Raw genomic sequence first — 27,667 nt, 5'->3', positions numbered from 1 at the left:
AAGAAAGAGAAGTGTGTAAATTCACAGCTGTGAAGGTATGTCCTACAACCCCCGTCTTTTGCACTTGGACACTTAGAGTAGATGTAGTTGCAGTATGTGTAATATGTGTGGATGGGAGTGAGTCTTGATAGTTGATACAAAGGTTTTGCTCTAGTAGCTGAAATAATTTTGTAGCCTTTGTTTTCTTTAGTTTAGACAACTAAGACTTGTCGTGGGACAATTTTAAAAATGAAATGAAATTAACCAAGTGTAACTTTGCACAAGAGAAAGTTTTTCAAGACTTGGGATTTGAGAAATTGCAGGGAAATGATGTTTGAACATGCTCAACCCCATGTTGTTAATTTTAATGGACTTGATAGCACTTGTGGATTAAATTGTCTAGAGAAACTTAGTTGAAAGATGGGTGAGATTATGCAAAAAATCTGTGTTGTAAATCTCAACATGGTGTTACAGCCTCCGACTGGTAGTATGGGCTATGCTACTATATACACATTTACGTGTGTAAATGTGGCTTCATTACCCTTCTTGATGTTATGCCGAGGACTCCGCTGGCTAATGAATGATCCACCAAGAGTGATGGCTTTCGGCTATGAGTTTGTTACCGTATGTAGTGACAACACTATAAACAAATATTATTCGGATTTTCTCTTGAATGGGTGTGTATGTGGTAAATAAAGGGGATTGGTCAAAAGAGATCGAAAGAGACATTATTGCTAAAGTCCCAAGTTCCCAAACATTAAGCCATAGCGGAAACCTATGCATGATCACTTATTTGGCATAATCTCCTTCTCATAACAATCAAAGTTCCAACAAACAATGATTGAAACAAAGTGTTTAAGAGCCTAGAGGGAGAAACAATTGTGGGTGTGTTCAAGAGCACTTGAGCATCATGTTTCACTACATGCTTTCTACTCCCTAAGTTATGTTTTCATGGCTCTATCTTAGAAACTCTTCCGTGCATTCCCAACAAGCAAGTGTTGTCTAGATTAAATGAAATGAAGTGTTGCAAAGTTGTTTTATCTAGTAGATTAGAAACTTTGTGTTGATTATATTTACTTCACTAACACTTGCACTATAACCATGCCACCGCTATATCTACGATAAGTTTTCAGGTCAAGAAGCGGGAGGCTATCTAGGCATACTGATCGTAAGTGAACCAAAACCTTCTTGTTATTTCAGTTTAAACAACTGAGTTCCTTATGATTCGGATTTCACTTTATGTTGATCGAGGATGATCAAGTTTAGGCTTGGGGGAGTTGATGACTGATATTTTTACACTCATTTCAACCTTGTTTAAACCGAGATATTTCACTAAAGTAGAGATATTCGCTCCGATAATGCCACCTAATGACTAATGAATGCAAAGGATTCCACAAATCCTCTATTTAATATTTTTTCATAGGAAATGGGCTAAAAAGGGGAGATATAACATGGGAGATAAGAAAGGGGGAGAATGGAGAAGAAACAAATCATCAGGAGGCGTCAGAGGGACTCCAGAGCAGAAGACGGTGTTCCATGCGACCGCGAGCGCTCGCATGAGCAGTCGTTTGGCATGAAAACCGAGGCAGTTCGTCCACCCCAACAATTTTTATTAAGCGGACCCCGTCGAAATGTCAACAAATGAAGCAGAGGAGGAGCGTCAAGCACATCCACAACTCATTCATCTTCATCATCCAAAAACCCTAGCAGCCGCCATCTTCACCTCCATAGCCATCTCCACCACCATAGTCCTCTCTCATCTAGTTCATACTTGTAATCGTGCATCACACAAGCATCTATTGTAAGACATATTGCAATCAAGCAATCAATCTCAAGATGTGTTCTTTAATGATTTCTTCCCGCGATCTGATCTCCATGTGTGAGTAGTCCGATAAGGTATGGGGGCATTAAGACCTCATCCCCATACCTTCTTTTTATTATAAGTGTTTGAATCACTATTTGCTTACAGATCCGGTCAAAAGATGGATTTGACAATTTAGTAAAAGCTTGCTAGAGACCATCGCTTCAAGGGAATCTTCCTCTCGTGGGTTCGATAACCCAGGGTCACCTCTAGGGAAATTGGTGCGGGATACTCCTTTTAGTTTCAATACCAGGTCAACAAAAAGGACAAAAAGGAGATATCACAATGGCCTCGAAGTGACTTCAAGGACCGACCGGAAGGGAATGTGATGATTTGGTGGTATTTGTCCTCGGTCCTTTGCCAATAATTCCCATAGCTTTGATACTTGCCGACCACCGCGTCAAGTGAGACACTCTCCCATGCTTGAATCAATCACACATCCTCCATCTCCATGTAGTTGCCAGTCCTCTCCACCCTAGCATCGTACTCGGCCTCCAGAATCACTTCCACTTCATCACCATTGTCTTTGCTTGATCCACCTCCACCTCGACCTTCACGTGAGGCGTAGCAAAATCGTCAAGGGGAGCACACAAATTCACCGCATTCTTCGCCAACATTTTGGTATAGGTTGAGTGCATGCTTTGGCTACAAATTTCATTGGGAAAAGCTCAAACAGGTGCTTCAAAGTCGCAGCAAAGATCACCGGAGCGTTTCGAGCAAAATATTTTTTTACCTCGTGGACGTTTCATCGAACACATGGTAAGCGTGACCGGTGAAGTGGCCGCGATCGGGGAGAATGTGGCCTGCCGGAGGTGGAGGAGGAGCCCGGCCTCTTGCCGTGACCACCTTCTTCCTCGAGGGCTTCGCCAGCGCATTGGACTGGGCGGTGAAGGCGGTCTTCTTCCTTGAGCCAGCGGCCACGACGAGAGGAACCAGAGCGGGGACGGAAGGAGATGGTGCCGCGCCGGCTATGCCCCCTTGAACGAGGTGATTCCCGTGTCGCTTCCTCTTGCTGTCGGCAACGTTAGATGTTGGGGTGGCACCTGCATGCACGACCGCGGGAAGTGCTAGAGGACTGAGTGTTGGCATACTTATTGGCGGTGACACATGATATGGGGCACCCCGATGTTGTGGGTACTCCATTCGGGTGGTTGGCAGCGCGGCGAGGCCGGACGGCGAAGTCGGAGGTGAGATCGGAGGCGTCGACGGTGCATGAGGTAGGAACGGAAGGTGGCCGAAGTTTTCTTGGCGCAAAGGATAGGGGAACCGAAAAAAAGGGCCGAATCCCGTAGATATGACGGAAACGACCCGAACTATGCAGGATCCCGCAAAAAGGTTTACAGGATGGTCGACTTTGCGGGATCTATTCGGGGCGGAAAAAACACTCTCGTCCGCTAAATCTGCGGTTATTATTCCGGATGACCCTTTTTTTAGGGGAAGGCCTTCATGACAAGCTTTATTAAATTAAATCACAAGTACATCATCTGCTAATAAATAAAGACAAAATAAAACGTGGTGGTGTATCCGACCACAACATCGATGGATTAGACCTCCCAAAACTAGCTAGCTCATGGGCAACCATATTCAACTCCCTATTACAATGTTCAGTAAGGACCTTTCCGGAATTGGCAAGTAGACTTGGACATTCATTGAGATTGAGAATCGGTGCAACCACCAACCAACGAGCAACCCTCGTTTTTATTTAGTGCATCAACAGTAGTCACGTTATCAGTTTGGACCACAACCTTCTCACATCCCTGACTCTGAAGGAGCAAAAGTCCTTGACGCGGCGCTTCCGATTCAGTAGTAACCACGTCAGCTACATGCTCCATTCGAGCAACGGCTGCTGCAACGAATGACAGCTCCATAAGAAGCACTGTTATTATTCGGGATGGCCCCTTTTATTGGATCTGTAGAGATGCTGTTATGAGTTGTGTTTTCACCTCCTGCCGTTGGATGCGAAAAGAACGGCCTAGACGCATCAACGTCTCTCTGCAGTGTACGTTAGGGGATCTCGTTCCCTTGTCTCCAGTCTCCGATTCAGTTTGGTCGCGTACAGCAAAAAATCCCCTTTCTTCCAACAGTCCTGCTCCCCCCTTCTAGCTAGATCCAGACGACCGCGAAGCTCGAGCCCGAGCGAGCGCCGCCGCCGAGCCCCCTGTTTGGGGGCATACGCCACGGTCTCGGATGGGCAGCTACGACGGCTCCAAGCATCACGCCCATGGAGCTTGGATCAAGCACTAGGTACTTGTCTTTGTCTAGCTAGGATCTCTTGTGCTTGGTTCCCGGCTCGGGGTTGCTTTGCGCTTCCTCGGTTCTAATTGGTGTGGATTTGGTATTCATTTTGTGTTGTACCAGGATCTTGATTTTGGGCCACTCTTCACTGTACGCTCGACGGTTTGGTGCTAGCTCCACCGACGACCCTTGCCTGTATGCCGTTCAATGCACCGAGGTCTGAACTCTGAATTGTTTAGCAGATTGCCTATATAAAAGGAAACATGCATCTTTACCCGTCCACACCACCGATGCGTTAATTTGCCATTTCAGAGCTGATACGGAACTATGGAGAGTGAACAACTCTGAGTGAGCACTGAGCAACAATGGCACCATGTCTGGTGAGCGCATCCACGGGAGCAATGGGTTCCCTCCAGACAAAGTTGCGAACCATGCTAGATGACGAATACAAGCTGCTCAATGGTGTTGGCCGCGACATCATTATCATCCATGATGTCCTCAGGGCCATGCAATCATTCCTCCTCATGGTGGCGGACACGGAGGAACATGAACAGTTTGACAAGAGTTGTGCTGACTTTGTGCGGGAGCTCTCATATGATATTGAGGACAAGATTGACAACTCCATGTCACTTATGCTCCATCACGCCTGTCCCAAGAGTGGCATCAAGAAGCACATGATCAAATTCAATAATTTGTTACCCGTCAAGAACCGCCATCAGATAGCCAAAGATATGAGAGACATCAAGAGCCAAATCCTGGAGGCCCATGATAGATGTGAAAGATACTGCAGGGTTGAGGATGTCTGTCCCGCAAGAACAGAATTCGTTGACCCTAGATTGTGCACAGTCGATACATGTGCAGCCGACCTTGTAGGCATTGATGGTCCGAAATATGAGCTTGTTAAGTGGCTGAGAAACGGGGAGGATGAACAGAAGGTTGTCTCTATTGTTGGTTGTGCGGGTTTAGGGAAGACGACTCTTGCCAAACAGGTCTACGACGAGCTTAGAATAAACTTTGAATATCGGGCTTTTGTATCAATTTCACGAAGCCCTGATATGGCAACCATTTTAAAATGTGTACTGTCTCAATTCCACGCTCAAGATTATTCTTCCGATGAAAGCGAGATTCCAAAACTCGTCGATCAAATCAGAGATCTCCTACAAGATAAAAGGTATGTATGTACGCAATGCCACTAGCTAGTGCCTACGTCCGTTATTCAAAAGATAGTTTTAATAACATTTTAGTCGTGTTGCGATTGGTAGTACTACTCTTTTTCTTTTGGACACTTGATTGGTCGTACTACTAAAATAGATTGGATACCAGGGGAGCATAATGAGGCTAACTAATGGTTTTTATATCTTCTAATTTTGCTCTCTCATCTATACAAACGTATTTGATTTGCTATGTAAAATTTATTTTCCGTGAGACTGCAGTATGTGTAACGATAGGAACTTCAGTTGAGTTAGTTGGTTATTCAAACAAAATGGTTCCTTTAGTGCGGATGGGAGTCAGTGAGAGAATAATTTATTTAGTTATTAAGTAAATTCCACCCTGCTGAAGTTGGCGACATCGGTGGACATCATAAGAGAACGGGAGGCAAAATGTGTAGATCGGCAGAGCGGTGGAATTCCACCAGATACAAAGAAGACGAGAACTGCATGGGAGCTCCCTTGGCATTCCTTCGCGGGGAGAATTCATCTAGACGAGGTGGAGCCTAACGGCAATTTGGCATGGCTCGGGGGATGTTGTTGGCTACGATTACGATGAAAGGCAATTTGACAGGCACGGACCACACTCGCTGTAGTCCTCGCCTGCGCGGCACGACACCCGCTGCAGTCTGCGTCCGTGCGACACGACGTTTGCTGCAGTCACCGTACTGCTGTTCCGGCCAGGCGTTCGGACCTCCTGGCAGCAAGGGCGTTCAGGGTTCAGACTCGCCGCCTCCGCTTTGCTGCCATTGCCTCCACCTTCGCCTCCCACACCATACTCCACACCAGGAGCTCATGCACGGCCACCTGCTCGCACACTACCGTCTAACACGCCTGGGACCCACTGTTCTCGATGTTGGGGAAGAAGGCACTGACGGGCGACCGTGTGCAGAGAGACAAGAGAGTAAACTTTGTCATGGGAACATAACAAGGAACCCAAAATAGGAATTAATCTAATTTATTGAAAAGGAGTACCAAAATTCATAACCTTACTTTTCACACACCTAGTAACTCGCTAATTAAGATTAGAATTATTATAATTTGTATGACCAAATTTATCCTTGGTAAATGGATGGGCCATCTACTGTGCATTTGTTTTTGTCAGAAAAAATATTGAATAATTTTTTCCTATACTTTGCAGGTACTTTGTGATAATCGATGATATATGGGATATGAAGACATGGGATGTTTTGAAATGTGCGTTATGCAAGAATAGTTGTGGCAGTGTAATAATGACCACAACACGTATTTATGATGTAGCTAAATCATGTTGCTCTTCTAACGGGGATCTTGTCTACAATATCCAACCACTTAGTGTTGCTGACTCGGAGAAGCTATTTTTGAACCGAGTATTTGGTCACGAAAAGGGATTTCCCCCTGAATTGAAAGAAGTCTCGAAGGATGTCTTAAAAAAATGTGGTGGTTTACCACTGGCCATCAATGCCATATCTAGATTGCTGGCTGCTGAGGAAAACAAAGAAGAGTGGGGTCACGTGGGACTCTCTAGTGTCTTTGCAGAAAGACACAAGAAGCCTGACATTGATGCTATGAAATACATATTATCTCTGAGTTACTTTGACCTTCCCCCTCATCTAAGAAGTTGTCTATTGTATTTGGCTATGTTTCCCGAAGATTGTTTGATTGAAAAGGAGCGGTTAGTACACAGATGGATTTCAGAGGGCTTCATTCGCAATGAAGATGGGGAAGATCTTGTTGAAGTAGGAGAGAGATATTTATATGAGCTTGTTAACAGAAGTTTAATAGAATCAGTGGGCGTGCCATATGATGGTAAGGCACGGTTCTACAGAGTCCACAATGTTATCCTTGATTTCCTCATGATAAAGTCCATGGAAGAGAATTTTTGTACTTTGACAAGTAATCAATCAAGGCTAGATTACAAAGTACGTCGTCTCTCTCTGTTTGCAAACAAAGATCCATCATGTATCGCACAACTGGATTTATCGCATGCTCGATCTCTCGGTGCTTCTGGGCATCTTGGGCAATTAATTTCCTCTGTGAAGTCAAATGCTCTGCGTGTGCTCGACGTACAAGATTGCTCGGAGTTGGGGAATCATCATGTCAAAGATATTGGAAGAAATCCTCTATTAAGGTACTTGAACATCTCTGGAACAGATGTAACTGAGCTTCCCATACAGATTGGAGATATGGGGTTCCTAGAAACACTTGATGCATCATTTACGGAATTAGTTGAGATGCCTGGATCCATTACTCGTCTAAGACAACTGCAGCGTCTGTTTGTTTCAGATGAAACTAAATTGCCTGATCTTATTGGAAATATGAAGAGGTTGCAAGAGCTTGGTGATATAAATGCCTTCAGCCAATCAGTTAACTTTCTGAATGAGCTGGGCAAATTAACGGGTTTGCGTAAGCTGGGAATTATTTGGGACACCAATGATATTCTTAAATCTGGCAAGGGAAGTTCCAAGGAAAAAAGGTTGGTGTCCTCCCTCTCTAAACTGGATGCAGGCAGACTTAGCAACCTCTATGTTACATTTTATTTGAGAGAAAAGGATGGCTTCATAGGACATCCGTTCTTGCCTGCTCTCAATAGCATCCGAGAGGTCTATCTCCGCCATGGACGCATGTGTTGGATGAACAAATGGCTGCTTTCACTTGCCAACCTAGAAAAATTATATATCAGTGGTGGGGATGAGATAGAGCAAGATGATCTGCGTACAGTTGGAAGCATACCAACTCTGGTTGAATTCAAGCTTTACTCTGGCTGCTTAGGGCCTATCATCATAAGTTCAGGATTTGAACAGTTAGAGAGGCTCGAGTTGAAGTTCAGTTTTTCGCAGCTGACGTTTGAAGTGGGCGCTATGCCTAACCTGAAGAAACTTGATCTCCATGTTTATTTATCTAAGTTCAAATCTGTTGGTGCTGGTTTTGATTTTGGCATCCAGCATCTCTCCAGCCTTGCTTGCGTTTCTATCGTCATATTTTGCGAGGGCGTCAGTGCTGCCTATGTGGAGGCAGCGGAGGGAGCTTTCAAGAGCATGGTCAATGCACACCCCAACCCCAACCGGCCCATGCTGGAAATGACTAGAGAATCTGCGGACTTCATGTCACAGGATGAGTGACAAAATGGCGCTGGTCGGTGTTTCGGTGAATAATCATGTACCTGTCTACATTTCCCTTTCTCAGTTCTCTGTAATAATTGAAGTTATTGAGTGATCCGTTTCCATTTTGTTCTAGTATTCTGTATTTTCACCCTTGTTTACAGTCTCAATAAATCTTGGGTGATCTGTAACACCTGATAAAAAACCATTTGATTTGATGCCGTTTCATGGTGAACTGTACTGTTATTGCTGAAGTATTTTGTGCAGTGCAGAGCAATCAGCAATGTGTGATTTTACTTTGCTCGCTTCATTGCGGTTGTTCCCTTGGCGGATCTGGGTGAAGCTGTTGATGGGAGTTATTTCATCTTGTGTTTGCGCGAGGCTTTGGCTGTGCCTGTATTGCTCTGCTCCTGAGTGAGCTTTGGTTTCTCTTAGAACAGTCAGGTGTCCTGGTATGTTTGCTGGGCTCATAGGCTCATAGCACAGTGGCGCCTCACAGCCGGCGCTGGTTCGAACCTTGGTTCGGACATGTGTCTCGCACTTTCCTCTCTTAATTAAAGGGAAAAACAATTATTTAACAAAAAAAACTATCACATTTCGTGCAACCGTGCCTATAAACTACCACTTTACAAAATTTTACAGAAAGCTACCACTTCTCGACTAATCATTAACTAAAAACTACCATATGTGAAAAGTGTCCGGTTCGGTCAGTTTAAACCTGTTTATGACAGGTTGGGCCCACTCGTCAGAACTAAAAAAGTCTACTCCGTTAACTTTGACCGTCAACCTGTGGGATCCACATGTCAGTTATATCTTCTCTATGGAGGATCTAGATCAGATCAGGGGAAGTCCCCGTCTACCGCGCGCGTGCCTAGGCCGTCCCGGAGCTCCTCGCCGGACTTGATGGCCTGCGGGGGGCGACCTCCTAGATCCCGACGGTGCACCACCCTTGACCCGGTCTCCCTACCAGGACCGATGGCTCCTCCTCTGCCTCGCGACCGTGGTCGCCGCTGCATCTCCGGTGAACTGAAGCTAACCTCTAGGGATTCCGTGAACTGAAGCTAGCACCTGAACGATGCTCTTGGCCCAGAAAATCACCACGTACAAACTAGCCAAGCTAACCTCTGAAGCAGGTGGATTGATTTGTCCCAGCCGGATGCGCACGTATAGGTACAGGAGCTAGCTGCTGATTCGATTGTGGCGGCCGACGGAGCCAGAGGAAGGGAACTCTAGGGATCACCAGCAGCACGTAGGCTCATGAGAGGCGGGGAAGGACGGGAGCTTCCGGCTACGCGGTGGCTCCCGGAGCGGGTGCTCATGGGCAAGATGGCTCGGGGATGAACAGCTCGAGGACGACGACGTGTACCACTTTAGGAGCACTCACTTGAGGAGGTCGAGGGAGGGGCCAGAAGCACTCTAAGGCGGCGAATCCGGCGAGGTTGAGGTCCACCGGAGGCGGGGAAGCACGAACTCAGCGAGGCGATTCGGGGGCTTCTAGGATGATTCCTTTGCCAATAGGATGCGGTGCGGCTAGGTGGCGCTCCTAGACATGGTTTCAGCCCTCGGAGAGGTGGGTGCCACGACGGCGAGCGAACCCACACCGGCAGCGCGCTCTAGACGAGTGACAGGGAACATGGTCGGGGAGAAGATAAAACTGACATATGGACCCCACAGGTTGACGGTCAAAGTTAATGGAGTAGACTTTTTTAGTTCTGACAAGTGGGCCCAACCTGTCATAAACAGGTTTAAACTGGCCGAACCGGACACTTTTCACACATGGTAGTTTTTAGTCAATGATTAGTCGAAAAGTGGTAATTTTCAATAAAATTTTGTAAAGTGGTAGTTTGTAGGCACGGTTGCACGAAATGTGGTAGTTTTTTGTTAAATACTTGGAAAAAAATGTAGGGGTTCCTCAAACCAATCACAAGTCTAGTTTTGGTATGTTTGTTGTAGATGGCTGTTAGCTTTCGGAACAAATGGCTGTACTAACCAGTAACCGCGGTAGATTGCCAGCAGTTTCTGGTATCTTGTTCATGAGGTTAATTGTTACTTTTGCTGCTGTGTATAGTTGTGTAGAGTGGTGCTGTGCTAGGATACCAGGATGCAGATCACCATATGTTGTCCCTGCCGTCTCTGCATTTTCTTCTTCCCTTTTTTTTTGTATCAATGCAACTACTACTTCACATTGGAATTACGAGCTTGCATACTTTTCTGCTATTTATGGATATGAGTCCGTTGGTTCATTTTCCGTCTTTGCCACTATCAACCGTTATCATGAGATCAAGACTCTTTGACTGTATTGATTCCAACAACGACCCAGAGTCACGGACATGTGGGCCTGCCCGAATTGTCCCACTGACCAGTATGGCCCACTATCAGCTCTCTTCGACTCATCCGATCCCTTCCTTGCGGGAGGAGCAAGACAAACTTGACAAGTGATGATCTATTAACCGAGGTCATCTGCGGACGGCAATCTAACTGAGTCTATCATCGTGTTCGTTGTGCCTAACAAATCTATTGAGAAGGATGATACCAGCAAATCTCCTCCGAAAATAAGCATAAAAAACTGTATCCATTTCTTTCTTGAGAAATTACGAGCTTGTGTCTCGATGCGTTGATAGAGCGAGTCGATGGCTGTGTGACGAATGAAGCATTTAGAAAGCGAAGCAGAGGACTCACGACACTAGAGTGTGACGACGAGGACAGCCTAATACACGACGAACTTAACTCGTCTGTCGTACTTTGTGCTGAACTCTGATTCAGAGGCCTCCTTATTGTGCTAGTTTCTTTCAGATTCGGAATATAAGACCGCAATGGAACTGGCTCCAGTCCCCCATTCGCTCTAGGTAAGATGTTTACAGCTTATAAACCTTGAAACTTGCTGCTTTAAGAAAATCTTGAATTGGCTACTTCAGAAACAATAAAAAGCTTGAAATTTTGTTCTGAACAGTATGGCAATATACAAGTATATATCAATTAAAAGGTGCATATATAGATGCCACAGGGTTGCTCAGCTACATCAGCTATAACTTCTACTTACATTATAAATCTCTGTTAACTTTCCATGAATACAGATTTTTCTTTTGAGGCAAATGCTAATGCAGATGCCAGAGGGTTGCTCGGCTACATCAGCGGATCAGCCCATAAGGTTGTTGTCACGAGGGCATTGCGGGTTGTTGGGCTTTTACAACTGGTCTGGATTGACAACAGCACAACATTTCTAGGGAGAAACTAATCAATGAGCATCCCTCGAGCGTGGAAATTATATCTCACTTATGGCAAGATGCCTTGAGCATGGGAACTATATCTCGCTTATAGCAAGATGGTAGCTCCGGCCCATCGCTATAGCACTGAGTTCGTTTTTTTGCTATCTTTGTTTTTTTTTTGTCATTTTTTCACTGTTTCGTCCTGTTTTTCTGTGTTGTGGGTTTGTTTGGTTTTTTTTTTACACTTGAAACAGTAGGAGAGGCTCCTACTGTATGTATTAATATAAGTGAAAAAGTCTTACAAAGTCATAACCTTACATCCATTGCCATGGGGCAGTTGGGAGGAGGGGGGGGGGGGTGGATACAAGGGGAAAAGACCCAAAAGAGGCAGAAAAAGAAAGTTCGATACTATCTACAAAAGAGGTAAAAAAGGGGATAAGTTTTTCTCCCACTCTGTAGCGAAGAAGGAAGAGGTCTTCTTTCAACCTAGCCAGCCAGGATGATTTCGATGGTGAGATCCCTTGAAAGTGTTTATTGTTTCTCTCTTTCCATATGCTCCAAGCAGCCTGAAGGAAAATATCCATGAACATAGGGCGATTCCACGTAATTTTTGCTTGTTCAATCCATTGAAGTCTTGTACCATGTGTCGTCCATCTGATATGTAGATGTGACCAGCATTCTTGGCTGAATGGGCAAGTAAAGAATAGATGTTCCAAAGTTTCTTCAATAGGCGAATCACAAAGGAGGCAAGTGTGATTGTCACCAATGTTATAATGTCTCCTCTTGAGCATGTTTCGAATGTTGAGTCTATCTGAGAGGAGGAGCCAGCCAAACACTTTTATTTTCATGGTGACCTTTGATTTCCATAGCCATTTGTATGTTTGGTGAGCTTTTATTTCTCTGAAATAGTAGGAGTAGTATTGGCTGGCAGTGTAGTCTCCTTTAGCCCAAATGCACGTCCATCTATCCTCTCCGTGGGCCAAGGTGATAGGTGTCAATAGTTGTTGTAGATCCATCAACTCTGCATGTGCCTGTTCAGATAGAGGAAGTTGGAAGGTTTCCCCCAACGTGGGCGCCGTTAAGAGAGCTTGGACAGAGATGTCTTCATTTCTTGTGAACGAGAAGGCCCTGGGATAGCTAGAGGCAAGAATACTATCCATCCAAAGATCTTTCCAAAGCAAAGTGTTGCGGCCGTCCTGAATTGTGACTTTGGTGATGCCTCTATAGATGGGCATAAGCTTTGTAATGTCTCTCCACCAGAAGGACACACATGCATCCGTTGCATGTGGGATTTTCGTGGTGTAGTAGGTGTTCCAGATTAGTTCCACCCACGGTAGATCCCAGTGATTGTAGAATTTGTGAAGATATTTAAGCAACAGGGCATCACTTTGTGTTCTGAGATCTAAGATGCCCAACCCACCACAATCTTTTGGCTTGCAAATCATGCTCCAAGCAGCCAGAGAGTTACAAGATTCCCCTTGCTCTGTCTTTTTGGTCCAGAGACATTTCCTCCTGATCTTGTCTATCAGCTCAATAATGGTAATGGGGAGCTTGAGTGTGCAGAGAGCAAAAATTACCAGCGAAGTGATCATTGAGTTTAGTAACGGAAGTTTTGCTCCATATGAGATCATGTTGAGAGTAGCTGTGAGGCGGCGCTCCATTTTGCAAACCAATGGCATTAAGTCCTGAACAGATGGCCGAGTGGACCCCAACGGCAGCCCGAGGTAGGTAAAGGGCATTTTGCCAGTCATGCAGCCAAAGATTTGGGCAATGTTGTTAGTGAGAGAGTCATCACAGTTGATTGGGATGAGAGTGGATTTTTGGAAGTTGATTTTAAGGCCAATGGAAGTAGCATAATCCGACAAAATTTGCTTGATCGTGGCAGCTTGTGTTTCACAAGCTGGGAGAACCATAATTGTGTCGTCGGCATATTGAATGACCGGGTACTCTTTTTGGGTGGCACACGGGAAAGGAAGCTGAATAAGGCCTTGAGCAAAAGCATCATTAATGACGGCTTGAAGGAGGTCAGCTGCCAGCACAAAAAACAAAGGAGATAACGCATCTCCTTGACGTACCCCACTTTTACAATGAAATTGTCTCCCCGGTACACCATTAAGAAGGACTGAGGATTTGCCTGAAGCCAGAATAGCCTTAATCCAGTGTAGCCATTTATCGTTGAATCCCATGTGTTGCATAATCTCCAACATTGCTTCATGTTCAATCGTGTCAAACGCCTTAGCAAAATCAAGCTTAAGGAGGACAATTGGTTTTTTTGAGGTTTGGCATTGATAAATGTACTCAAACGCCCATGCCAAACATTCTTGTATAGACCTGCCCTTCAGAAAACCATATTGATTTCGATGCACTATTTTCAAGATGATCTTTTGTAAATGGTTGGCGAGGAGTTTCGTAATGATCTTAAGACAATAATTGAGGAGAGTGATGGGCCTGTAATCATTAACTGAAGTAGGTGCATTAATTTTTGGAACCAAAGTAATGAAACCTTCATTAATGCTCTCTAGGTTTAAGTTACCCTCATGGAATTGATTGCAAAGTTTGTAGAAGTCTTCCTTGATCACGTGCCAGCATGATTTGAGGAAGTGCCCTGTGAAACCATCTGGTCCCGGAGCTCTATCCGCATGCATGAATTTAATCACATCATCAATTTCTTGGTGGGTGAAGGGCACCGTGAGTTGGTCGAGATCCTCTACCTTCTTAATAATTCGGGCTAAATCAAACTTCATTTCATGTCGCCCAGAAGTCCCAAGTCGTTTCTTGAAGGCTTGAAAGATAACAGATTCTTTTCCCGCATGGTAACTCTGCTGGCATAATCGAGAATCTTGACTGGATTCTCCTCATATGTTAAGTCATCCTCCAACTGAATCGCTTCAAGCGGTACTGTATCTCTTAGCGGTACCTCCGCCATCTTGGCATGACATTTCTTCAGCTGAGAAACATGGAATACATCATGAACTCCTGACAGTCCCTCTGGTAATTCCAACTTATAAGCGACTTCTCCCATACGTTGCAAGATCTTATACGGTCCAATGAAACGCGGTGCTAACTTTCCCTTAACTCCAAAGCGCTTAACTCCTCGAAGTGGGGATACTCGAAGATAAACCCTGTCTCCGGTTTCGTAAACTGTCTCCTTGCGTTTAGAATCTGCGTAGCTCTTCTGCCTGGACTGGGCTACCTTGAGCCTATCGCAAATCAACTTAACCTTCCGTTCAGACTCCTTAATCAAATCTGGTCCAAAGAATTGACGGTCTCCAACTTCGTCCCATGACAATGGTGTCCTGCACCTCCTTCCATATAAAGCTTCGAAAGGTGCCATCTTCAAACTGGTTTGGTAACTGTTGTTATAGGAAAACTCCGCATACGGCAAGTTATCGTCCCAGCTAGATCCATAATCTAGTGCACAAGCTCTCAGCATATCTTCCAAAATCTGATTGACTCTCTCGGTCTGTCCATCTGTCTGCGGTTGAAAAGCTGTGCTGAACTCTAGTCTGGTTCCTAAAGTTTCATGCAACTGATTCCAAAATTTTGAGGTAAATTGGGTTCCTCTATCTGATATGATACTCCTCAGAACTCCATGCAAACAAATGATCCTGGTCATGTATATCTTTGCCAACTTAGCACTGGTGTAAGTGGTCTTAACTGGAATGAAATGTGCTACCTTTGTCAAACGATCAACTACTACCCATATCGAGTCATAGCCTGCTTTCGTCCTGGGTAGTCCTGTGATAAAATCCATGCCTATCTTATCCCACTTCCATTCGGGTATCGGCAATGGTTGTAACAATCCTGCTGGCTTCTGATGCTCTGCCTTTACTCTCTGACATACGTCACAAACTGCTACATATGTTGCAATATCCTTCTTCATTCCGGTCCACCAGAATGTTTCCTTCAAATCCAAATACATCTTGGTATTCCCTGGGTGAATCGAATACGGTGAATCATGTGCCTCGTGCAAAATCAACTTCCTGATCTCCGGGTCATTTGGCACATAGACACGGTCCTCAAACCATAGGGTATCGTGCTCATCCTCACGAAATCCCTTTGATTTTCCTTTGCTCATTCTCTCTTTTATAGAAGCAATCTCCTTGTCAGACTTCTGAGCTTTTCTGATTTTATCCATCAATGTTGACTGAATCTCCAATGCTGCTACATAGCCTCTCGGAACTATTTCCAAACATAGCTCACGAAGGTTTTCTGCTAACTCCTTTGGTACTTCTCCTGTCATTACCATATTGACATGGCTCTTACGGCTCAATGCGTCAGCTACCACATTAGCTTTTCCGGGATGGTAATGCAATCTCATGTCATAATCCTTGATGAGCTCCAACCATCTCCTTTGTCTGAGGTTCAACTCCTTCTGAGTGAAAATGTACTTCAAACTCTTGTGATCCGTGTACACCTCACAATGATTTCCAATGAGGAAATGTCCCCACATTTTCAATGCATGCACTACGGCTGCTAACTCCAAATCATGCGTGGCATAATTCAATTCATGAGGCTTCAGTTGCCGTGAAGCATACGAAACAACTCTCCCTTCCTGCATAAGCACTGCTCCAAGTCCTCGACGTGAAGCGTCGCAATACACCTCATAATCCTTGGTCTGATCTGGCAAAATCAATACTGGTGAGGTAACCAAGCGTTTCTTCAACTCCTGGAAACTAGCCTCACACTCCTCAGTCCATTTGAACTTTGTATCCTTCTTCAACAATTCAGTCATAGGCTTTGCAATCTTTGAAAAGTTCTCAATGAATCTCCGGTAGTATCCTGCGAGTCCAAGGAAACTCCGGATCTCTCCAACTGGCATTGGTGATTCCCATTCGGTTACGGTCTCAACCTTTGTGGGGTCAACTGCTATGCCTTCTCCGGATATAACATGTCCAAGAAATCCAACTTCCTTTAACCAAAACTCACATTTGCTGAACTTGGCATATAACTAATGTTCCCTTAGTTTCTCCAAAACCAAATGTAAATGTTCCTTATGCTCCTCTTCATTCTTTGAATAAACCAGGATGTCATCAATGAACACGACGAACTTATCCAAAAACTCCATAAACACTTTGTTCATCAGGTTCATAAAATAGGCAGGTGCGTTAGTCAATCCAAATGACATAACGGTATACTCATACAGTCCATATCTCGTGGTGAATGCTGTCTTAGGTATATCCTGCTCTCGAATCTTCAACTGATGGTACCCTGATCGCAAATCGATCTTGGAAAATACTTTAGCTCCCTGCAACCGATCAAACAGATCGTTGATCATTGGTAGTGGGTACTTGTTCTTGATGGTTACTTCATTCAATCCACGGTAATCAACAACCATCCTTAATGATCCATCCTTCTTTTCCACTAAAAGTACTGGTGATCCCCAAGGCGAAGAACTTGGGCGAATGTAACCTTTATCCAATAACTCCTTAATCTGATTCTTAATTTCTACCAAATCCTTTGCTGGCATCCGGTATGGTCGCTTCGATATTGGGCCGGTACCTGGCAATAACTCAATCAAAAACTCAATGTCTCTATCCGGTGGCATTCCTGGCAATTCCTCAGGAAATACATCAGGAAAATCCTTCACCACTAGTACTTCTTCTTGCACAACTCCTGTTAGGCAGTTTACTTGTGTCCTGTTTGGCACATGCCGGGATACATACTTGATCCTTCTTCCTTCTGGTGTGGTAAGCAAAATTGTCTTACTGGCGCAATCGATGTTTCCTCCATACATCGACAGCCAATCCATACCAAGAATCACATCTAGACCTTGGGACTCCAGAATAATTAAATCCGTTGGGAAAACATGCCTTCCTATACTTAATGGCACTTGGAAACATCCTTGTCTGGCCATGTACTCTGCTCCTGGCGAGCTTACTAACATAGGCGTTTTAAGAATCCTAGTGGGCAGGCTATACTTTTCCACAAATCCCCTTGATATGTATGAATGCGATGCACCAGTATTGAAAAGAACGAGTGCGGTAAATGACTTAACCAAAAACTTACCGATTACTGCATCGGGCTGATCTTCAACCTCCTCCACATTAACGTGGTTCACCTGTCCCCTATTGAAAGGGTTAGGCTTCTTCCCAGAGATTCCATTGCCATTTCCATTCTGGCCTTCGGGACATTCATTGGCATAATGTCCGGTCCTGGAACACTTGAAACAGGTGACTTGACTCAGGTCTCTCTTGGTTGGGGTCGATGGGGTGGTCTGGTTCTGTCCATTACTTCCTCCATTCCCGTTACCATTCTTGTGGCCATTATGGTTGTGCGAACTACCTCCTCCATGGGTATGCTGAAACTGAAATCCCGATTTAGGGGTAAAACGGGGCTTCTGCTGGGCTCCAGAGTTATACTTCCCCTATCCATACTTCCTCTTACGGTTCTCAATCTGATGTTGCTTTCCTTCAATCATGATGGCACGATCTACCAACTCCTGGTAGTTGTTGAAACTCGCTACCATCAACTTCATGCTTAGTTCATCATTCAGTCCTTCCAGAAACTTCTCCTGCTTAGCTGCATCCGTAGCAACATCATCTGGGGCATAACGTGCTAACTTGCTGAAATCGTCAATGTACTGGCCAACTGTCCTTCCTCCTTGGCGTAAGTTGCGAAACTCACGCTTCTTCATGGCCATAGCTCCTGCTGAAACATGGGCAGTGCGGAAAGCTTGCTAAAACTGATCCCATGTGACAGTGTCAACTGGGTAAGTGGCTGTGAAATTCTCCCACCATGCTGCCGCGGGTCCGTCAAGCTGGTGTGCGGCAAACTTCACTTTCTCACCATCCGTGCATCCTGCAGTGGTCAACTCCCTTCCTATCTTACGGAGCCAATCGTCTGCTACTATTGGCTCGGTGCTACTGGAAAACACCGGCGGATTCAGCCTAAGGAAACGGGCTAAGTGGTCAACAGGTGGTGGTGGTGGTGGGTTGTTGTTGTTGTTCTGCTGGTTCTGAACTAACATCTGCATCAATTGATTCTGCTGCTGGATCAACTGAGTGAGCTCCGGTGGGAATCCATTGTCACGCCTCGGAGGCATCTGAGGGTTTAGAAAAGACGAGAATTAAGAATAGAGTGAGGTCTAAAGAGAAAACACTGCCCCAATGCACATGAGCAAATGCACACAAAATCACTTCATTCAAACAAACAAGGGCTTACAATCGGTCTAAAACTATCGCAAAAGTGCTCGACTATGATGTTTACATGGGGGAATACTACTACTATCTGGTGGTCATCTAGAAATTTGAACCGGTGGAAGACTCCATGATATCTGCTCCAGCTTCGTCTTCAAAGTCGGGTTCACTTGGATCCGAATCGGTGTCGTCGATGATGATGTAGTTGTCCGGACATGCGACGTACTCGTCTTCCTCCTTGGTTGCTAACTTCCTCTTGAGTTCTTCAATCTCCTGCTTAAGATCGCCATTGTGTCTTGCTAGAGCTATGATCTCGTCCATGTAGTCCTTGCGTGTAGACTTCAGTTCTCCTTCTAGCTCGATGATCCTTGCCTTTGCATTCTTCAACACTATCATATCATTGCACATCTGGTTCTCGTGGCGTTGAATGTGCTGGTTTAACTCCTGGATGAAAGATGCAATGGATCTATCCTTCTTGGTGCTGACTAACTCCCATTGTTCGTCTCGGCGTCCGCAAATCTGGTAGATAGTGTCCTTGAGGTCTTCTTGATAAACTTCTCCAATGCGTCCCATGGTGATATGAGCTGCCATGCTCCTTCCCAGACTCCAGGTTGGTGCATTGAAAACACTATCTATGGGCTTCGTGATTGGTGCGAATGTCCTTCCAGGAACGTGAGCTTGAATCTTCCAGCGCTCCTCTTCAGGCAGAGTGGCGTTGAAGGTTCCCGTGAAGCTTGGTAATCCAATGTTCAGGTACTTGGTGACTTCCTTCAGGTGAAATCCAAATGGTGTGCCTTCATCCGGTTGAGCATACTTAATCTTCGCGTTCGTCATCCTAAAAGAGTAGAAAAGATGAGGAGTTAGAAAATGAGAAGAGAATGGTGATCTATGGCTTTAACTTAGTGGTCGTGTCCTACAGTCAGCGTGTGCTCTGATACCATCTCTGTAGCGACCCGACCCGAATGGATCAAGTGCTCTGTGCTCAGGTGTCATCCCTGGATCAGTAATGCTGACACCACACAGTACATCGAAGGATTTATAGCAGAGTGGCAATCACACACTTATTACATTGTTGTCTCAAAAGAGAACTTATTACAATAAATATGGCTTAAGGCCATCTAATAACGGTAACAGCGGAAGACTCGGAAGATAAATGGGTCCATCAACTCCAACGGCATCACTGAGTATAGAACCACGACCTAAAAGCACCTTACTCGTCATCTGAAAAGTCTGCAACATGAAGGTTGCAGCCCAAAAACGGGTCAACACATGGAATATGCTGGCAATGTAACACATAGAGAATGATGGAATGAAACAACTATACTATATGCATATATGGCTGGTGGAAAGCTTTATGGTTACAGTTTTGCGTAAAGCCAGTTTTTCCCTACTGCAAAGGAATAAATTTATTTAACTATCATGGTGGTTGTTAAACATCGAGAATGGTTGACAGCATTCCGATCCCAATTAAGTAATTTAAAACCCAACAACATTAATTAGAAGTAACATGATGAGATTCACATGATATTCAAGTACTAGATACTCAAGTTGTCCATAACCGGGGACACGGCTAACCATGATTAGTTTATACACTCTGCAGAGGTTTGCGCACTTTTCCCCACAAGACTCGATCGCCTCCGTTTGGTTTCTCGCACTACATGGTGTTTGAGAAGACGGATGACCGAGACACAGTCTTTCAGAAGCGCTAGCACCTTACATGTGGGTAGACCGGTACACCTACTTTCCCCTACATCTGCTAGTCTACGCGTAAGAGTTCGCACGACTTAGTCAACTATGCCAGAGCCCATAATAGCTTGTGGCTGCACACGGAAGTTACTAGCATGAATGATCTTATGATCCCTTTGAGCCTGGGTGGCAGTCCGAAATAAAAACAGGCAAGTCCTGATAGACATCAGGTGCCTCAATCCACCCAGATGTGTGTTTAAGTTGCCACCTTAGAGAAACCCTTAATTATCAATCTCACATCTGTCATGGATATCACTCACCCAATCCACGTCTACTAGCATAGCATGGCATAATAAGCAAGCGTAGAAGTAACTCCCAAAGGTTTGATAATAATACAGGTAATAGGTACTACCTCATCTACTTCCCATCCCACAATTTAATTAGATCCTAATCATGCAATGTGAGAGGATCGATCTAATGCAATAAAACATGGGTTGTAGAAAAAGGTATGATCAAAGTGTTACTTGCCTTGCTGAGGATCCGCGAGACCTAGGGTTTCGAAGTAACAAGTGGCGCAATCCGGGTGATCTATCGCAGACAAACAACAAGCACACAATAAGTACTCATCTAATGCACAGGTAAAACTCGAACAAGAGAACGAACCAGAGAGTTCAACTTAAGAACTCCGGTTGCAAAGAAAGAAAGAACCGAACAAGGAAACAGAAAACAAACGGCGGAAGAAACAACTCGGTTCTAGAAGGTTGAAACTAGGTCAAATTTTATTGTGGCAAAAACTTGTTCAAGTTGATTAGACGCAACGGAGGTTTCGAAACGAAACTCCAAGCGCTTGAATCACCTGATTCCGATAAACGAGCGGAAGAAAGACTAGAACGAGGATCAGATCTGAGATCGCGATCGGAAAGAACGCGGAATAAAACTGACGAGAAAGAAAAACGAAGAGCGGTTAAACGAACGGACGTTGTTAACCGGGAAAAATCGGTGATCACGTTCGTTGGGACGAACGGTCCGAAAGAAGAACGAAAACCGATCTAGGGTTTTCGGAAAAGAAACCGAAAAAGAAACGGAAAACCGATCTAGGGTTTCGGAAGAAAACCGAAACAAAACCGGAAGAAAAAGAAAAGAATCGGAGAGAAAACGGAACGGTTCTTTTAGGAAAAACTAGACCGGGGAAGAAAAAGAGAGGCGCGGCTACCTCGGGAGGCGGGCTCCGGGCGGCGGCGGCTAAGGGCGGCGGCGGCGGCTTAGGCGCGGGGTGGCGCGGCTAAGGCGGCGGCTTGGGGCTGCACGCTGCTGCTTGCTGCGGCTTAGGAGGAGAGGGGCTTGGGGTTTTGATGTGAGGAGAGGGGGGTGTTGGTATTTATATAGGTGAGGGGAGAGGAGACTTGGGGTAGGGGGCAAGCAAAAGAAAAGAAACAAGGAAAGAGGGGGGGGCTAACCGGCCTAGAGTCCCGCTGGGACTCGGCCTAGAGCGAGAGGCGGCGGCTGCCTGCGCCTGGCGCCTGGCGCGCGCGCGGCTGGGGCTGGGGCCTGGCCGGCCGGCCTGCTGGCTGGGCCTTGGCCCAAGGCGCTGCGAAGGTTTTTTTAACGGTTCCGCGCAGAAAAACAAAAAGAAAACTAACTAAACAAACTCCGAAAAACCTAAAGTAAATTTTCCCCGACTCCTGACAACGGGTCGAACAAAATGAACTTTACTCCGGGCCTAAAATGCAATTTTCGAAAACGCGCATTTTTCCCTATCCAAAGAAAACAAACAACTCCGGCAAACAAAATTTGATCTATTTATTAAATCTTCATTTTTCCTCAATTTTGGGAAAGTCATATTATTCCCTCTCTTATATTTTTGATATTGGAAAAATTATTGAAGATGAAATAAATAAATCAAATGATCCTCTTTTCAAATTCGAGAAAACTCTCAAATATGAAAATAATGAAATCTCCAACTCTCTTCGAAGGTCCTTGAGTTGCGTGAAATTTCTAGGATCAACCAAAATGCAAGAAAAATATGTTATGCATGATGATCTAGTGTATAACATTCCAAATTGCAAATTTGGGATGTTACAAACCTACCCCCCTTAAGATGAATCTCGCCCTCGAGATTCAGGTTGGCTAGAAAATAGGTGAGGGAGGTCCTTGAGCAAATCTTCTTCTCTCTCCCAGGTGGCTTCATCCTCTGAGTGGTGGTTCCACTGAACTTTGCAAAACTTGATAACCTTGCTGCGGGTAACTCTGCTGGCATAATCGAGAATCTTGACTGGCTTCTCCTCATATGTTAAGTCATCCTCCAACTGAATCGCTTCAAGCGGTACTGTATCTCTTAGCGGTACCTCCGCCATCTTGGCATGACATTTCTTCAGCTGAGAAACATGGAATACATCATGAACTCCTGACAGTCCCTCTGGTAATTCCAACTTATAAGCGACTTCTCCCATACGTTGCAAGATCTTATACGGTCCAATGAAACGCGGTGCTAACTTTCCCTTAACTCCAAAGCGCTTAACTCCTCGAAGTGGGGATACTCGAAGATAAACCCTGTCTCCAGTTTCGTAAACTGTCTCCTTGCGTTTAGAATCTGCGTAGCTCTTCTGCCTGGACTGGGCTACCTTGAGCCTATCGCAAATCAACTTAACCTTCCGTTCAGACTCCTTAATCAAATCTGGTCCAAAGAATTGACGGTCTCCAACTTCGTCCCATGACAACGGTGTCCTGCACCTCCTCCCATGTGCATTACCAAGAGGGCCTAGAGATACCTCTCCGACGATCGGAGTGACAAATCCTAATCTCGAAATACGTCAACCCAACATGTACCTTTGGAGACACCTGTAGAGCACCTTTATAATCACCCAGTTACGTTGTGACGTTTGGTAGCACACAAGGTGTTCCTCCGGCACACGGGAGTTACATAATCTCATAGTCATAGGAACATGTATAAGTCATGAAGAAAGCAATAGCAACATACTAAACGATCGGGTGCTAAGCTAATGGAATGGGTCATGTCAATCAGATCATTCAACTAATGATGTGATCCCGTTTAATCAAATGACAACTCTTTGTCCATGGTTAGGAAACATAACCATCTTTGATTAACGAGCTAGTCAAGTAGAGGCATACTAGTGACACTTTGTTTGTCTATGTATTCACACATGTATTATGTTTCCGGTTAATACAATTCTAGCATGAATAATAAACTTTTATCATGATATAAGGAAATAAATAGTAACTTTATTATTGCCTCTAGGGCATATTTCCTTCAATTCGATCGTCGGTATCCAATACCTAGTTCAATCTCGTTGCCGGCAAGTCTCTTTACTCGTTCCGTAATACATCATCTCGCAACTAACTCATTAGTTGCATTGCTTGCAAGGCTTAAGTGATGTGCATTACCGAGAGGGCCCAGAGATACCTCTCCGACGATCGGAGTGACAAATCCTAATCTCGAAATATGTCAACCCAACATGTACCTTTGGAGACACCTGTAGAGCACCTTTATAATCACCCAGTGACGTTGTGACGTTTGGTAGCACACAAGGTGTTCCTCCGGCACACGGGAGTTACATAATCTCATAGTCATAGGAACATGTATAAGTCATGAAGAAAACAATAGCAACATACTAAACGATCGGGTGCTAAGCTAATGGAATGGGTCATGTCAATCAGATCATTCAACTAATGATGTGATCCCGTTTAATCAAATGACAACTCTTTGTCCATGGTTAGGAAACATAACCATCTTTGATTAACGAGCTAGTCAAGTAGAGGCATACTAGTGACACTTTGTTTGTCTATGTATTCACACATGTATTATGTTTTCGGTTAATACAATTCTAGCATGAATAATAAACTTTTATCATGATATAAGGAAATAAATAATAACTTTATTATTTCCTCTAGGGCATATTTCCTTCAGCTCAAACACCCAAGAGTAACAAGATCCGCTAGGGATGAGTGGGGGATTCGAAAATCCCTTGGTGGAAGTGTAGATCGGAGCCTTCTCAACCACTCCCGAGCAAATCAACAAGTTTGATTGGCTAGGGAGATAGATCGGGAAAAAAATGAAGCTTGGAGTATTTAATGGAGCTTGAGCAATAAATGAAGCTTGGGGGAGAAGAGGTGGGTGGAAAGGAAGAAGGGGGCTCCCTTTTATAGTGGGGGCAACAAACCCGTTGCCCCCCACCAACCAGCCATGCACAGGGCGGTACTACCGCTGAGAGGGGGCGGTACTACCGCCCGGGGAGCGGTACTGCCGCGCCATCCAGCGGTACTGCCGCGCTGAGGAGACTAAAAGGGAAAAGCTCCAACTGCGGTACTACCGCGGTGGTAGGGCGGTACTACCGCTCCAGGAACGGTACTACCGCCACTACAACCGTGACTAGTGCCGCAAAACCCGACACGAGAAAAAGACCTCTCGAATCAAGGCGGTAGGAGCCAGACTTCCCAACGATACTACGGCAGTGGGGTCAAGGGCGGTAGTACCGCTTTGGAGCGGTACTACCGCTTGTGACCCTTCGGCCGTAGTACCGCAGGCGGTGCGGTACTACTGCTGGGGCGAGAGAGAGAGGGAGAGACGATCCCTCAAAGAAGCTGAGGACCAGGCGGAGGTGTCGGGCCCCCAGCGGTACTACTGCTGTGGAGCCACGGTGGTACTACCGCTGTGGAGCGGTACTGCCGCTTGTGGCTTCTCAGCGGTGCTATCGCTGGGTGCACGGTACTGCCGCTCAAACCCAGACAGGACAAGGAAGAGAGGAGAGATCTCTTCAATGGACAGGAAAAAAAACTCGGAGGGTGAGAAGCTGATGTGTACGTGAAGATTCCACCCATGCAAAACCCCAGCGGACCCCCTCTTGATAGTACGGTGCCCTCTACGCAACTAGTCCACCAAGAAAGAAACGAAAGAGCTACACCGTCTTGAAATACACTCTGAGGGAAAGAAGGCGTCTCATGCCAGGGGAGAATCTGAGAATAATTCAAAGCACAAGATTAGTCCGCCAACATGTTGTCATCAATCACCAAAACTACCTTGAGAGAGATATGCCGTAACAGCTGCTTACACTGGGCTCAAAACTACTCAAAGTCAACTCTCATTGCAATCAACACCCCTCTGGACAAGATGGATACACTTTCACAGTTACTGGGCTGTCAGATTGGTGCTTTGCCTCACAAATATCTAGGTCTTCCTTTGTGTCATATTAAGCCAAAGATTGTGGATTTTCTCCCTATGCTACAAAGAATTGAATCAAGGCTATTGAGCTGCTCTACTATGCTATCCACTGGAGACAAATTGACCCTCATTAAATCTGTCTTCACCAGTATGCCCACTTTTTTCATGTGCACACTTTGGATCCCTAAAACAGTGATCAAACAGATCAATACATATCTTATGAACTGTTTCTGGAGGAAATTTGTTATTAAGGATAGAGGAATGATACTGGTTTCTTGGGATAAGGTTTGTCAACCCAAATCACATGGTGGCCTGGGGATCTTAGATATTCATAAACACAATCAGGCCCTGCTTATGAAATTCTTGCATAAGTTCTTCAATAAAGCTGACACACCTTGGGTCAAGATTATTTGGGAAACCTACTATCAAGATTGTCTTCCTAGTGACAAAATGGTGGGTTCTTTCTGGTGGAAAGGTATTTTGTTGCCTGACTTCAAGAAGTATGCTAGCTGCATACCAGGAAAGGGGCACACTACACTGTTCTGGCATGATAATTGGTCAGACCTGCCACTTAATCAAAAGATGCCTGAACTATTCTCCTTTGTCATCAACAAAGAAATCACACTGAATCAGATGCAAGAGCAGCAGGAGCTTGAGGTCTGTTTTCACCGACTACTTTCACAACAGGCTCTTAACCAATTCAATCTCCTACAAGATCAACTGCACAGTCTGATACGCAGTGAAGACAATGATATATAACTGGGCCTCACCAAAGTTCTTATTCTATGAAGATGTACAAAACTCTTATTGACAAGAATGAAGCACACTCCATCTTCAGGCAGTTGTGGAAGTCGAATTGCAGACTAAGGCACAAGATATTATTTTGGATGGTACTTTACAACAGAGTTAGCACAAGGTATCTGCTTCACAGAAAGAACATGTACCTGCCAGATAACAACTGCGCTCTATGTTTGGACGAAACCCAAGAAACATTAACTCACCTCTTCTGGGACTGCCATTTTGCCTTAAGTTGCTGGAACTGTATTCTCCCAAATAGACAGAGGGGTATCTCGACCTATGATGAGGTTTGGCTGACAATCAAGAATATTCCTCAGGATTTGGCTATGGAGATCATTATCATGGGCTGCTGGGGCATCTGGATGGTCAGGAATGATAAGATATTCAGATCTACTCCACCCAGTTTGAACATTTGGAAATTCTATGTTCAGGAAGGTATGCAACACATTAAACTCAGAACTAAGCAAACCAAGGCTGAAAAGATAGAACAGTGGATTGAAACAGATCATGTAATTTATTTTATAATGATACCTAGAGCTGGCATTGGGTGATTTGTATTAGTCTTGAACTTTGTAAATATTCTTTTTAATGAAAATACCATAGAACAATTGTTCTATGGTCACAGGTTAAAAAAATAGTTTAGAAAAGTTAGTGCATACAAATTTAATATTAAAGTATTCAAAAATTTTAATCTATTATCACAATACACAGGTATTTCATACAAATATATTATTCACAAATTGAAAAAGTGTTGAACAGTTTTTTATACGTGATAATTTTTTAAAACATGATGAATGTTTTATGAAATACATGATAATTGTTTAATACACAATGACCATTTTTAAAACAATTTTTTTTCCAAATAGGTCTCAATTGTGTTTATATTTTTTGATAAATAATATGTTTATATTTGTATCATCAGAAAATGTGTTTATGTTTTAAGGCATAATTACATGATTTACAATTCTACGATCGAAACTTGGTTTTCGAAAAGTTTGGTAGTATGGCTAGTATTTCTCACAGTTGGTAGTCTCCAAAGACGAGATTTACAAAATTTCACAGAATTTCGTGAGTTATTTGTTGTCATATCTCGTGTTCTGTACATCTAGGATCTATGAAACATTACTGATTTTGTTTACACGTTCTCGGTAGGCAAGTGAGATAATGATGCATGTGACGTGCCCGAGCTTCGATAAAGTGCTAGTTCCACCACTGTGGAAGTGGACGAGAGTTTACGAAGTTTACTGTGAAAGTTGAGGCAAAAGCTTTGCATATATCTTTTTCTTCTTCTTTTTTTAG

At 44.5% G+C, this 27,667-nt stretch overlaps 1 protein-coding gene across 1 annotated transcript; it reads left to right on the top strand.

The window, feature by feature from the left end:
* The first annotated feature begins 3,853 nt into the window (after nt 1-3,853).
* On the top strand, nt 3,854-8,620 carry LOC125542789 (disease resistance protein RGA5). Its single transcript, XM_048705973.2, has 4 exons — nt 3,854-4,084; nt 4,199-4,292; nt 4,388-5,246; nt 6,425-8,620. Exons 3-4 carry the CDS (start codon nt 4,441-4,443, stop codon nt 8,382-8,384), a joined length of 2,766 nt encoding a protein of 921 aa, XP_048561930.2. The 5' UTR covers nt 3,854-4,084; nt 4,199-4,292; nt 4,388-4,440; the 3' UTR covers nt 8,385-8,620.
* The last annotated feature ends 19,047 nt before the right edge of the window (nt 8,621-27,667 follow it).

The sequence above is a fragment of the Triticum urartu genome, chromosome 1A (assembly GCF_056163025.1).
Source record: "Triticum urartu cultivar PI428250 chromosome 1A, HENAU_Tu73, whole genome shotgun sequence".
Taxonomy (NCBI): domain Eukaryota; kingdom Viridiplantae; phylum Streptophyta; class Magnoliopsida; order Poales; family Poaceae; genus Triticum; species Triticum urartu.
Note: the sequence above shows the minus strand (reverse complement) of the source record. Positions and strands in the feature narration are given on the sequence as shown.

Bases quoted from the DNA above. Each gene is read 5' to 3' on its own strand.
- LOC125542789 (XM_048705973.2), top strand. From the start codon at position 4,441: ATGGCACCATGTCTGGTGAGCGCATCCACGGGAGCAATGGGTTCCCTC. The intron at 5,247-6,424 runs GTATGTATGTAC...TATACTTTGCAG, and splicing joins GATCTCCTACAAGATAAAAG to GTACTTTGTGATAATCGATG.